At 41.8% G+C, this 12005-nt stretch overlaps 1 protein-coding gene across 8 annotated transcripts in view; it reads left to right on the top strand.

Annotated features, from left to right (window-relative positions):
* LOC136017777 (bifunctional heparan sulfate N-deacetylase/N-sulfotransferase 4-like) overlaps positions 1-12005 on the top strand; it is a 115619-nt gene that overhangs the window by 84150 nt on the left and 19464 nt on the right. For 7 of the 8 annotated variants that reach the window (XR_010614083.1, XR_010614078.1, XR_010614088.1 and 4 more), the window contains exons 8-12: positions 1628-1724; positions 2834-2957; positions 4775-4949; positions 6417-6587; positions 8651-8760. Coding sequence is in view for 2 of the 8 variants with exons in the window: in XM_065686383.1 (XP_065542455.1) it covers positions 1628-1724; positions 2834-2957; positions 4775-4949; positions 6417-6587; positions 8651-8760 (677 nt within the window). In the remaining 6 variants the exon portion in view is untranslated. Of the gene's footprint in view, positions 1-1627; positions 1725-2833; positions 2958-4774; positions 4950-6416; positions 6588-8650; positions 8761-10637; positions 10755-12005 lie in introns of all 8 variants that reach the window. The other variant, XR_010614094.1, reaches the window with a different exon arrangement.

The following is a 12005-nucleotide window of genomic DNA, read 5'->3' as shown; positions in this document are numbered from 1 at the left end:
AGAATCTTTTCCTATAAAAAAATAAAATAATCCCCCTTCACATTCAGGTACGTTATGTCTTCCTGCACGCTGCCTTAGATTATTTACATATTCTTGAGACACCACTGCTTTTGACCAGAAATGGATTAGCTGCCACTCCCCCTAACTCAGGCATGGTAAAAGCCCCTAATTGCCACTTATATGTGAGGAAGCTTCCCTTCCCATCCTCCCCATTTGTAGTTCTGCTGATGCATTGCCTTGTGTTCACTAATTATGTTGCACTACCCATAAGACGCTCTCAGCCAGCCAGGTGTAAGAGATGCAGAGTCATTGGACCCCTCAATGGGAAATCACTAACATGGGATCACGGTAGCTACCAGGAGGGTTTCCTACCACCTGGAACCCCTTCAGTGGAACAGCAAGGAAAAGGGAGAGCCGGAGGGGTCAGCAGCAAACACAGAATGGGCAGTTCTGTTTAAGAATGAAGAGGGTTTCTGTATAGACTGTTTCAAATGTGATGCTTGTAACCTCCTTGTAACCTCCTTCAGCACTGTAATTACCTGATCATTGTTACAGATGTCTGCCTCTTCACTTATTCAGAATATGATATGCCAAGCTGTGCTTTCAACTATGCTGGTATAAATCCAGAGTGACGCCATAGAGATCTGGGCAGTTATTCTGGGCTTATGCTAGTAGAAAGGAGCAGAAATTTTCCCTGTTATTTTTGGTCCAGACACAAAAGAAGTCTAAATCTATAATATTTCCACTGGCATCAGTGGAGCAGCAGCAATTCAAATCAGTAAATGATTTTCTCCATTGTATTTTGTTAACTTTATTCACTAGCAAAAAGTATCTTTTACCAGCCGATACTATGCAAAAACAGTATGTGTGTGATAACTGCTTTAAGAAGCAGTCAATCCTAACATTTTCTGTGGCATCCTTTGTTCACACATTTTTATTTTGCATTCATAGGTAGTAGGAAGATAAGGAGATGAATAATATTCCACATTTCTATTTTGTTCTTCCTTTTGGGTGTTTATGTAAATTAAAATTGGCACTAAGTTCCATATATCTGAAACCATTTTGTCACCTAAGAAAGTAATGCCTTGAAGCTATTCAGAGGTTTCCATTTTAACCTCAAATAAAAACTTGATTAAATCAATCTTTTAATCTTTTTTCTTATTTTCTTTTTTTTCTAATGAGTGAACTTAATCCTCAGTCATACAAAACCATTACATACACATTGATTTTTACTCAGAGACCACCTAGGTGCCTACAAACTCTGAGTTCATGAAATGAGCCTAGCTAATGGAGAGTAGGAAATGCAGTAGTCTCACAGGGTGTGGATTTTGACACCAGTCCTTCCAGGATTTGCACAACTGTGTAGCCTTACTGACTTCTCTGGGACCCCTGGAAGGGCTGGTCCTGGAAGACACCGGAGAGTTTGGTCCCTGTGTACCTGAATGCTCCGATGGATCAGTACCAGAGCACTCAATATCTGCCATGAGTAAACTCTCATGAGGAAATATGGGATTTTACTACTTAGTATAAGGCTCTGGCATTAGTCCCTAACACTTCCCACCTGCAAAGACATGCAAACATTTAGAATACCCCAGCATGATGTACACAACTGCCTTTTCTTCTTCAGAACCCGTGTGATGATAAACGACATAGGGATATTTGGTCCAGAGACAAAACTTGTGACCACCTACCCAAATTTCTGGTGATAGGACCCCAGAAAACAGGTAAGAAATAATGAATCTGTAATCAAAGCTGGCCACCCAGTTTTGCATCTGTGTATGTCCTGTAAATTGAAACCAACTCCCTGCCTTAGAAAGGGTTCACTCCCAATCCCTGTGAGATTCAGACAGTAACTCCTTCACTGCCAACTGACAGGGACGACTGTTTGTATAGTAAAATTGCACCCACTTGGTACAACAAAATGCTGCTGTCAGGCTGCCCTGTGTTAGAATTGCTATTAACTTCCTTGACAAATTATTTCAACATTGTTTAAGAACCTAACTGGCAATAAATGTACTTAACACCCCGCAGACCTCTGAGGGTCTGCATTATTTAAATTAAGCCACCAATTCCTTTCCCAAGATAGTTATTACTGCTGTGGACATACTACACAAAGAGGATGATGAGGCAGGGTAATAATTGACTAATCCAAGATCATACAGAAATACTGTGACAGTGACAGAGACAGCAGGTTTTGATCCATAGTCCAATGACAGCTTGCATGGCATAAAAACATTGAAGTGCAATTTTAAAGAGACATTCTCCAAACTTTTGTTACCACCATATAACATTTCCAGTTGTTTTTCTCAAACAAATAATGAATAAGTACTGTTACTGGGATTTGAAAGCATACTTACTACATACAGGCTTGGTAGCATTGGAACAGAATTTTTATTCCTCAGTAGCAGACCCCCAGGACAAATGCACAGAGGGCAAAAGGACAGTTCTGGGAGCAACAAAAACATAGTCCCACAGTTAATGCCTTTGGTTTTGAAAACAAAGGTGTTCAGGCCAAATCGCGTCAGAGGTTTAAATAGAGTCAAGCAAGCAATGCCTTCAGCAGCAATACAGGCTTGTATCACAGAGCAGAATTCAGGGTTTGGAAATGACAAAAGCTCAAGAAGAGGAAGAGCCTGCACGTATCCCCCCCATCCCTCTGAAAGCCCCTTGTGCTTACACAGGCCTTTCATCAACAGGCAACTTCCTTATAAAAGGTAATCTAATTTTCCTGTATATCTCAGTATGCATTGATTTAAAGTACTTTCTTGAATGAATAAAGTCAAAGGTGGGGATTTTTTTACTATTTCCTAATGGCATATTTTTGTTGTCATAGGAACAACAGCCCTTTATTTATTTCTTCTGATGCATCCTTCCATTATCAGCAATCTTCCTAGTCCAAAAACTTTTGAAGAAGTTCAGTTCTTCAATGGAAACAACTATCACAAGGGAATTGACTGGTAAGAAGAATAACAAAATAGAAGCATTCATTATTAATACAGGGTAAACCACAATGGAACAATTACAGAAGCATGTAGGACAAGGGGCAGTGGGTGTAAACTGGAACATAGGAAGTTCCACGTTAACATCAGGAAGAACTTCTTTACTGTAAGAGTGACAGAGCACTGGAACAGGTTGCCCAGGGGGGTTGTGGAGTCTCCTACACTGGAGATATTCAAGGCCCGCCTGGACAAGTTCCTGTGCTGTAGGTTACCCTGCTCTTGCAGGGGGGTTGGACTAGATGATCTTTTTAGGTCCCTTCCAACCCTTGGGATTCTGTGATTCTGTGATTCTGTGATCAGCATAATTACCAGATGAATTTGTTATGCTTGACATTATCAAACAAAAAGAAACTAATTTGTAACAATGGGGCATTTAATTAAGTCCTTAATTTTGTTTAGATATCACAGTCACAATTTTCTTATTTTTTCATCAATGAACACAATCGACACCTCAGTTATGATGGCTGTCTTCATGCTGAATAGCAACTCTATCTTTTCATAACTGTTTCTATACTGAATTATACTTTTTTCAAAAGTGGCTTTTCATGAAGTAACATTTGATTTGTCTCTTCTTGAGAAAAAAAACAGTGTAGAGCATTTCAGCTGGTATCCCTATCATACTTTTAAATATTGCTCTTACTATTTATTTCTAAGAAAAGCATTTGTGTAAGGCTTTTTTTTCCACAGGGAACAGCAGTTCTCATCCTTGTGTGTAAGCCTAAATGTAAGATAAATATCACACTCCACAGGTTAATCTGGAGTGGTTTCCTTGCTGGCATACAGCATGGAGAGTGTGCAGAGTGAACATGTCTGACTGATATAAGCAGGCTGTGCCCCAGCCGCAGGTTAAGGTGGCACAAACCGTAAAGGGAAAGAAATGCTTGGTGTTTGTTGTTCCGTACTACATAAAGAGGAAGCTCACCATGGCCATCCTACATTACATGTGTAATACACGTGGCGAAGAAGGAGTGGCGGTGGGGCAGGGGGGTGTCTCTCCTCTGCAACCCCGTGTAACACGTAGAGGAAGAGGCCAGCCTCTCGGAGACTCTTTTTGCCAGGTGTCACCAAAACTGGCCTGCAGGTTCCAAAGTCAGTGGGGTCCTGGGCAGAGGGTGAACCTTGCATACTTTGTTTCCATAGAAAGGACAAAAAAATGTGAGTCCCACCAAAACTGGAAGCCCCAGGGTGCTCAGTGAAATCAAAGGGACCCAAAAATACCTCCAAAAAAATTTCACCTTTTGCTTCATTTGAATTTTTCACCCTTTCAGTTGAACCTTCTCTTCTACTTTTAATTCTAATCAATTTTAAGTGGAAAAGACTATTCAAAGCCAAAATTCAAATTTTACATTCTGAAAATGTCTAAAAGGAAAGATTTGCTGGCTCCAAAATGAAGTATTTTAACAATGTTAAAATTAAATGGTTGATATTTTGAAGCTTTTCCCATTTTCTTATGCAGCTAAAACCAAACTCATTCCAAACTGGTGAAAGCTATCCCTTTGACATTGAACATTGAACACTGAACATGCAAAAATCACATCCATCAAAGGAGAAACCTAATTACCTGACTTCATGCAAACTTTAGCAATTACCAGTACCATGTAAGAGCCAAGATGTGTTCCCCCTGTTCCAGTTCTGGAATGAGCTGAGAAATTCAACTTTGCTTCTTGAGCATTATGTCTGAAAACCCACCTTTTCACCTACAAGGAAATAGGAAGCAGATAGATATGACCCTTTTGTCATTTTCGCTAATTCTAATGAGTTCCTTCGCCTCCCAGGTACATGGATTTCTTCCCCACTCCTTCCAACACCACCACTGACCTCGTCTTTGAGAAAAGTGCCAACTATTTCCACTCTGAGGATGCCCCTAAGCGAGCTGCTTCCCTCATCCCCAAGGCGAAGATCATCACCATCCTCATCGACCCATCTGATCGGGCATATTCCTGGTACCAGGTACGGACCTTGCCTTTGAGAAATTAGAGGCAGGGGATGATGGCCAACATTTGTGGGAATTTGAGCAACCCCTTGAGGAAGAATTAGGGTTACCTAATTTGAACTCTGTAGAAGTGGAAGGATGCTGAGTGCCAGCTATTGCAGTTGGCATCTGTGACACCGATGTCATAAATGATGAAACTTCTCAGCACAGAGCTGCTACCAGCTGTAAACAAACAGTTTAATCTCAATTATAACTGACACTGCATCGAGGAAAAGCAGTGCGCCTCGCCCAGGGGAATACACGGGGGAAATGAGCATAGCCTAGCTAGAAAATCAGAGCTCTTCTCTTGATGCTGAGAATCTGGTACCTCATCCCATCCTCCAGCATGTAAGCCAAGCTACATGGGGTGGTGTACATGTGTATGCAGCGCCTCCTAAAGTTTCCATGGAGTTAAAAAGGGCTGTGCCTGGAGAACTGGGGGTTTTTCCTCTCCTTGGAAAAAAAAGAAAGCCTGTTGTTTTTCTGAGGAAACTCTAGGAAGCACTTTATCTTTTACCAAGTGTCCTGGGTTCAGCTGTGTTTTTTACTTTCTGCCTCAGAACAACAAACACCAATGTTTTTAATTGTTGCTAAGTAATGTTTACGCTGACCAAGGACTTCCTCAGTCTCATGCTCTGCCAGGGAAGAGGGGAAGTCAGGAGGAAGCAGAAACAGGACACCTGATCCAAACCAGCCAAAGGGGTATTCCATACCACAGCACGTCATGCCCAGTATATAAACTGGGGGGAGTTACCTGGAAGGGCTAAATAACTGCTTGGGTCGGGCTGGGTATCAGTAGGCGGGTGGTGAGCAGTTGTATTTTCTTCCCTTGTTATTTCGCTTAGCATTATCATTATTGGTAGTAGCAGTAGTGATTTGTGTTATACCTTAGTTACTGGACTGTTCTTATCTCAACCCGTGGGAGTTACATTCTTTCAATTCTCCTCCCCATCCCTCCAGGAGCAGAGGGGAGAAAGGAGTGGGGGGAGTGAGAGAGCAACTGCATGGTCCTGAGTTACCAGCTGGGCTTAAACCACGACACCAAGCCTATGTCTTTGCATAAGAAAATCTACTCTACTTAAAAAACATATCTGTAAAATATGGTGTAATCATACAGATAAAGGGCATATTGAAAACAGAGTTAAAACAGACACTAATGTTGCAATCAGCATAAAATACACCATTTCTGATACTAGTGTTATGAGTTATGCAAGGAATAAAACATGGCCTAGGGCCGCAGTCTGCACCATTTTTAATAGCTCACTTGCACCTTTACAATCGTCAATGTGAGAGATGCAAAACAGCAAAAAAATGTGTCTATTTTGGCAAAATTTGGCTTTCTAGCCCCCTCCCACTGTGCCAGCACAGCCCTCCCAACAGATCTTGGGAGGCTCATGGCTTCATCTTCAGCATCCTTGTGATACCTGACTAATATCTCCCATTAGCACCAGCGATCCCATGAGGACCCTGCTGCCTTGAAATTCAATTTTTATGAAGTCATTACATCCAGCCAGTGGGCGTCCTCAGAAATAAGGACCCTCCAGAAGAGATGCCTGACACCCGGCTGGTATGCTGTCCACATTGAACGATGGTTAACTCATTACCCTGCTTCACAGGTAATTTTCATCTTGTTGTTTAACCAAGCTCATCAAAGTCCCAATAATGAGCATGGCCTCATCACTAGAGGTGCTGGGATATTTCCCACTGCAACTCTGAGCTGATAGGAAATGCAGTTATAACATGACCAGGCTATTTGGCAGAAGTGTGTTGATTTTTCTGTTTTCTGACAGAAAAGATGCAAAAGGAAAATGCTATGAACTGCGGCTACATGAGCCTGCTGAGGGACTTTGGGGATTCCTTCCAGCATCAGCCAAGGCTGACAAGGCTTCCAGGTCCCAAGAAACAAGCAGCTGCAGCATGAGACATTGTGGGAAGTTTTGACAAATTCATTTAGAAAATGGCAGGGCTTTAGAAATTTCACTTCACTTCCTATTCACTCCTTTCATAAAAAATTCCACATTTGTTTGATCCTGATCTGGAATTAGCCTCAGTGTTAGAGCAGCAATACCTTCTTTTGCCCCCATCTTCCTTCAGATTTCTTACTGAACTGTCTTTTATAATCTTTCCCATGAAAAAATGTATGTAAACACATAGATCTAAAGAATATTCCCATTACTAAAAATATTGCTTACAAATATAAACCTAAAGCAAAATTTTAGTACTACAAAATATACACTTGGGCACTCTTGACCCATGGATGTTGTCCACAGCTCAGTTCATAAGTCTACCTACTGTAAGAAGTTGTAAAAGGGTGTTTAATAAGCAAGTATAATGAACAAGTATCTCCAGAGATTACATTATGTGGGACAGAATTTTGCTGAAAGGAGGTGGAACTGAGTGTTGCCTGTTTAGTCAGGGACCTGAAAATCCAAAAAGAAAATAGAAGCTTTGTCTTTTTGCAGTCCTCCCTTTTCCTATTATACAGTCTCAGCTGCACTACAAAGACGAGAAGCAGGCCAATCCCATTTCCAGGAGAAAGGAGAAAATACTTTCTTCTTTCATCTCTGGCCTTCCTACTCCTTCGTAACAGGGAAGCAGTACTGCCTAGAGCAGCAAAGGCTGTCCCCAGGCAGTATGGCCCTAGGAGCAAACAGGGTATGTCTCCTCATCTCCAGCACAGATCAGCTTCTTCCATTGAAGAAGGGGCTGTTCTGATGAACTCGGGGCATGTAAAAGATGCCAAACATCCCATGCCCTGTTACCTGTACTCCTTCTTTGCCTTCGCCCTGCTGCTGTCCCTCTCATGAAGATTTCTCTTCTTCTCTTCCAATGAAGAGTGACTGCAGCTCTCTTATTAAACATTCAGGGGCACACCGACATCTTCTTTGTAAAACTGGTAACCACTCATGTTTCATGGTTACAGTGATTAATTTTACAAGATGCACAACAAAAAGCACTCATTCTCAGTAAGATGCACAGATAGAGGGAGAGCACTCACAGGGCTTACTAATGGGTCTCAGTAATGTTCATTCTCTTGGCCTGTGCACTCAAAACCTTAATAATTCATAATAAGCCTTCAAAATAAATATAAACTACATCTGCCTGAAATAGTTATTAGCAATACTGATTGGTACTCCATGACACTTTTGATACACTGTCTGAACATCTGCTTATGGAGGTCAATGTACCTTTATGCTACACTCCTCTTCAATTAAAAACAAAACAAAAAGAACCCTTTGCTAACAATTTTGCAAAGCTGCATGGCTGAGAGGCTGGTGGCAAGTTTTAAATAAATTGCCACAATATCACTTTTGAACATGAAATTGAGTAGCTTCTGAACATTTTATTCTAAGATATACACAAGCTTTCTGTTACTTACTTTCCATGCCAGGTCTCCTAAAGACACAATATAAATCTCAATCATAATTTTACATTCCTTCTTTATCTCTTTTTCTCAGAATTTTCTGAGACTGAGGATTGGCTTCTGAGATTTAATTGTTGCATTTGAACAATGTGCACACAGAGTTAAAAAGTTGCCATCTATACAAATTCAACAGAATAAAGTCTATCTAAAAGGAAGTTCATCTGTAATAAAACTGTACAGAGTCACATGCTAATTTAACCCCATGCTGTTAGCCTTAGTCTTGGTTCTAAATAACTAGCATTTTTACCCCTACAGTTGCTTATTATTGATGGACAGCAGCTAAGAAGTGACCCAGCTACTGTGATGGATGAAGTGCAGAAGTTTCTTGGAGTCTCTCCTCATTATAATTACTCTGAAGCTCTCACGTGAGTCTGTTCCTTTACTCTCTGCCTTACGGGATCACGCTGTACATCCCCACTTGATCATTAATTACAATTAAACAAAAAAAAATGATAAAAACACTAATTTTGCAAAGCTTGGGGTTGTCTGTTTAACACCCCTCCAGTTTTCCTTTAATTTGAACATATGTAACACATTTGTGAATTGATGACTGCATACATTCCCATATGCAAACTCTACTTTGCACGACATCCAGAACAAATACCTACACAATCTGTTGTACCAGATGCAGAACAAACATACAGTTTTATGTAAAAACACATCTGCTAAGTCTGAGTGTCCGATCTGAGGCGCCCAGTGCTTCTTTGCTATGGGTATCTGTTTTGCTTTCATCACTGGACCATTTAAAATGTACATTCTGCTGCGGTGAGCTGTGCACGTAAGAACTCAGCACACATTTGCACGTCAGAGTGTTGAACATTATGTTAGTCTCCAGAACCTGAAGACCCAGGGTCAGGTGTGAAAAATTTGGCTTAAAGGTTGTTACCATATTCTTGTTGGAGTCTAATGACAGACACTGGGTTGGAATTGCCCAGTATGAGAAGATTTGTCTGGTCATATAGTTTCTTAATAATTTCCTTTTAACATGGACCAAATATATCATTTCTAATCCCATTTTCATATATGGAAAGCACTTTGATTGACTTTCCCACAGCCTTTGGTTCAGATCTAGCAAAGGCAGCTATGAGGAGCCTGATCACATTTCTCACCCTCATTACGTGGAGGGTGAAGCTTTCCCCATGCAAGGGGATTAATGGCCTGTGTCATGCTCTGACTCTTCTCAGTTCCCCACAGGAAGGCAGAGTCTCTGCAGGGGTGGGAGGTGGGCTGAATTACTTTCTCCCCTCTTAAGCTGGCAGAAAATTGTAAGTAGCTTTTATACTGAGCTTCTACACAGGAGAAGCATCATCCCATTACAGCCAAAGTGCTGGGCTCAGAGAGCCCTGGAACATCTATGCGTTGAGAAGCCTGGCACTACAGTAGGGAGTTTTGCCAAATCAGTGTGCAAGCAGAAAGCATGAGCCTGCATGTGGGGTAGGAAATAGCAAAGCCTGTACCTTACCTTCCCTGAAGGCTGGTGTCAGGAAAAGTGAGGGGGAAAGGAGACCACAGGCTTTCCAGCAACCCAACACAGCCTCCCCTCTGCTCATGATTGTTTAATGTTTCTTTCACCAGGAGGGTTCTGGTTATTTAGACAGCAGGTTTAAAGAGAGAGTTGAGTGCTTGCTGGTCTTTGGACCTTAAGAATGTTGCTCTGCCAAAATCTTTTTCTAAAGGAAAGATTTTAGATTTGACAATGTCATTTTTGAAGTCATTGTTTTCCAAAGCAGATGAAATAGAGGAGGAGTTTGAGTACACAGCTGAACTACTGATCTTTGAATAACTGCTTCCTCACATCTGCAGTGCCTTCTGCTTGGGTTTTTAAATACACACCCACATACATATATCTTCTTTTCTGTAACTAAATTAAAGCCAGCAGCGTCACACACCAGGAATAAACTTCGGCCTCCTATTTGTTTGGACAGGAAAAATGGATTGTAAACACAACTATGAAATTATGCAATCACTTTTTAGAGGCACCAAGAATGCAAATGTGCTGTGGGAGCACACACTTCCGTACAGATTTAGGACGGAATTGAAAAATGCACTGAACAATGTAGTTGCTTTACGGTAGGACTGTCACAGTAAAAAAGATTGCATAGATCGCTCCTTGTCATTATTGCCTAATAACTGTACACCACAGATTTTTAAAGTTGTCACAAAGTAGCCTGAGGACCCAGAACTGCAAACACTAGGGAGCAACAAGTTCATCATCCTGAGTAATTATGTGAACGTTTTATAGGAGAGTAAAATCAACCCAGGCAGAAGGAAAGTACTAATCAGAGCCAGCGGAAGAAGACAGCAGAGGGAAGACAGACGAAGGGCTCAGGCATCTGGAGAGAATTGCACATCATCTCAGGTTAGCAAGAGCCACAGCTGAGATGGGCAACTAGGTCATTGCTTCTTATGCACACTGCTAAAGAGGACCTAGATTCAGACTAGACACAAGGAAGACATTCTTTACAATGAGGGTGGTAAGACACTGGCACAGGCTGCCCAGAGAGGTGGTAGGTTCCTCCATCCCTGGAAGTGTTCAAGGTCAGGTTGGGTGGAGCTTTGAGCAACCTGCTCTAGCGGAAGGTTTCCCTGGCTCATTGCAGTGAGGCTGGAACGAGATGCCCTTTAAATGTCCCTTCTAATCCGTCTATGATTCTATGATTCTATGACCTGAGAGATTAGAGTAGTGAAAAGAAATGAGGAAAATCAACTAATGTTGCAAGGCTTTTACATGCAATGCCATCAGTAGACGTTAGCGTAACCAACAAAGTGCTAGGACAGGGAAACTAGTCAGTTGTCTGCATGAAGTTCCCACTATGGCACTGAAGAGATGTTTCCCACCTCTCCAACCACCAAACTCATTTTCACAGGGAGTGATTGATAGCTTAAAATTTTAAAGTGTCTGAACGTAATGAACAGAAGCCTAGGACAAAATGCCTTTTCCTCTAGCCTGGCTCCTCACACCATGCTCTGGCTAGGGAGGCAGCTCCACATCCATCAGCCTCGCAGGGGAGATTTCCTTTGTTTCCTCTGCTGTGAAGAACAGGAAGGAAAGGAAAAGGCAGGATTAGAGGAGTGTGCTTAAGAAAATGTTTTCTCTTGGAGCACTGCAACATTTTGTCAGAGGGTAAGAGAAGGATCCTCGTGGTGGCATTGTTTATCTCTGCCCTCACAGGCACCCACCCTGCCTCTAGCATCAGGTATTGACTTCCCAAGAGGCAGGGTGAGCATACAAGTGTCCCAGTTCAGCCCTGCACCTCCCACAGCCTCGCTCTGTAAGGGAGGAAAAGGTAACCAGGCCTGTAGGAGAGGCTTCTGCTGGCTGCTTTAAAGAGCTCACTTGTAACTTCAGCCTTAAAACTATCACTATTTTAAAATAAATACTTCCATTGTGCCCAATTACATTTTCAGGGTTCTGAGAGTTTCATAATGCCTGAATGCATTGATTGAATTCAGCCCTAGCTGCCTTACCCTCTTTTCCCCTACCCAAATTCGTTCAATATGTTTCTTCTGAGGCAGAAATATTGTTTAGGGCACAGTTTTGCAGTTTTCCTTTCCCAGCACACTGTATTGCTGCTTCTTTTGGGAAATTAGTGCAAGCCAGCTCAAGTAC

Source organism: Lathamus discolor, chromosome 1 (assembly GCF_037157495.1).
Source record: "Lathamus discolor isolate bLatDis1 chromosome 1, bLatDis1.hap1, whole genome shotgun sequence".
Classification (NCBI taxonomy): Eukaryota; Metazoa; Chordata; class Aves; order Psittaciformes; family Psittacidae; genus Lathamus; species Lathamus discolor.
The sequence above is the reverse complement of the archived record's forward strand: the minus strand, read 5'-3'. Positions and strand labels throughout refer to the sequence as shown.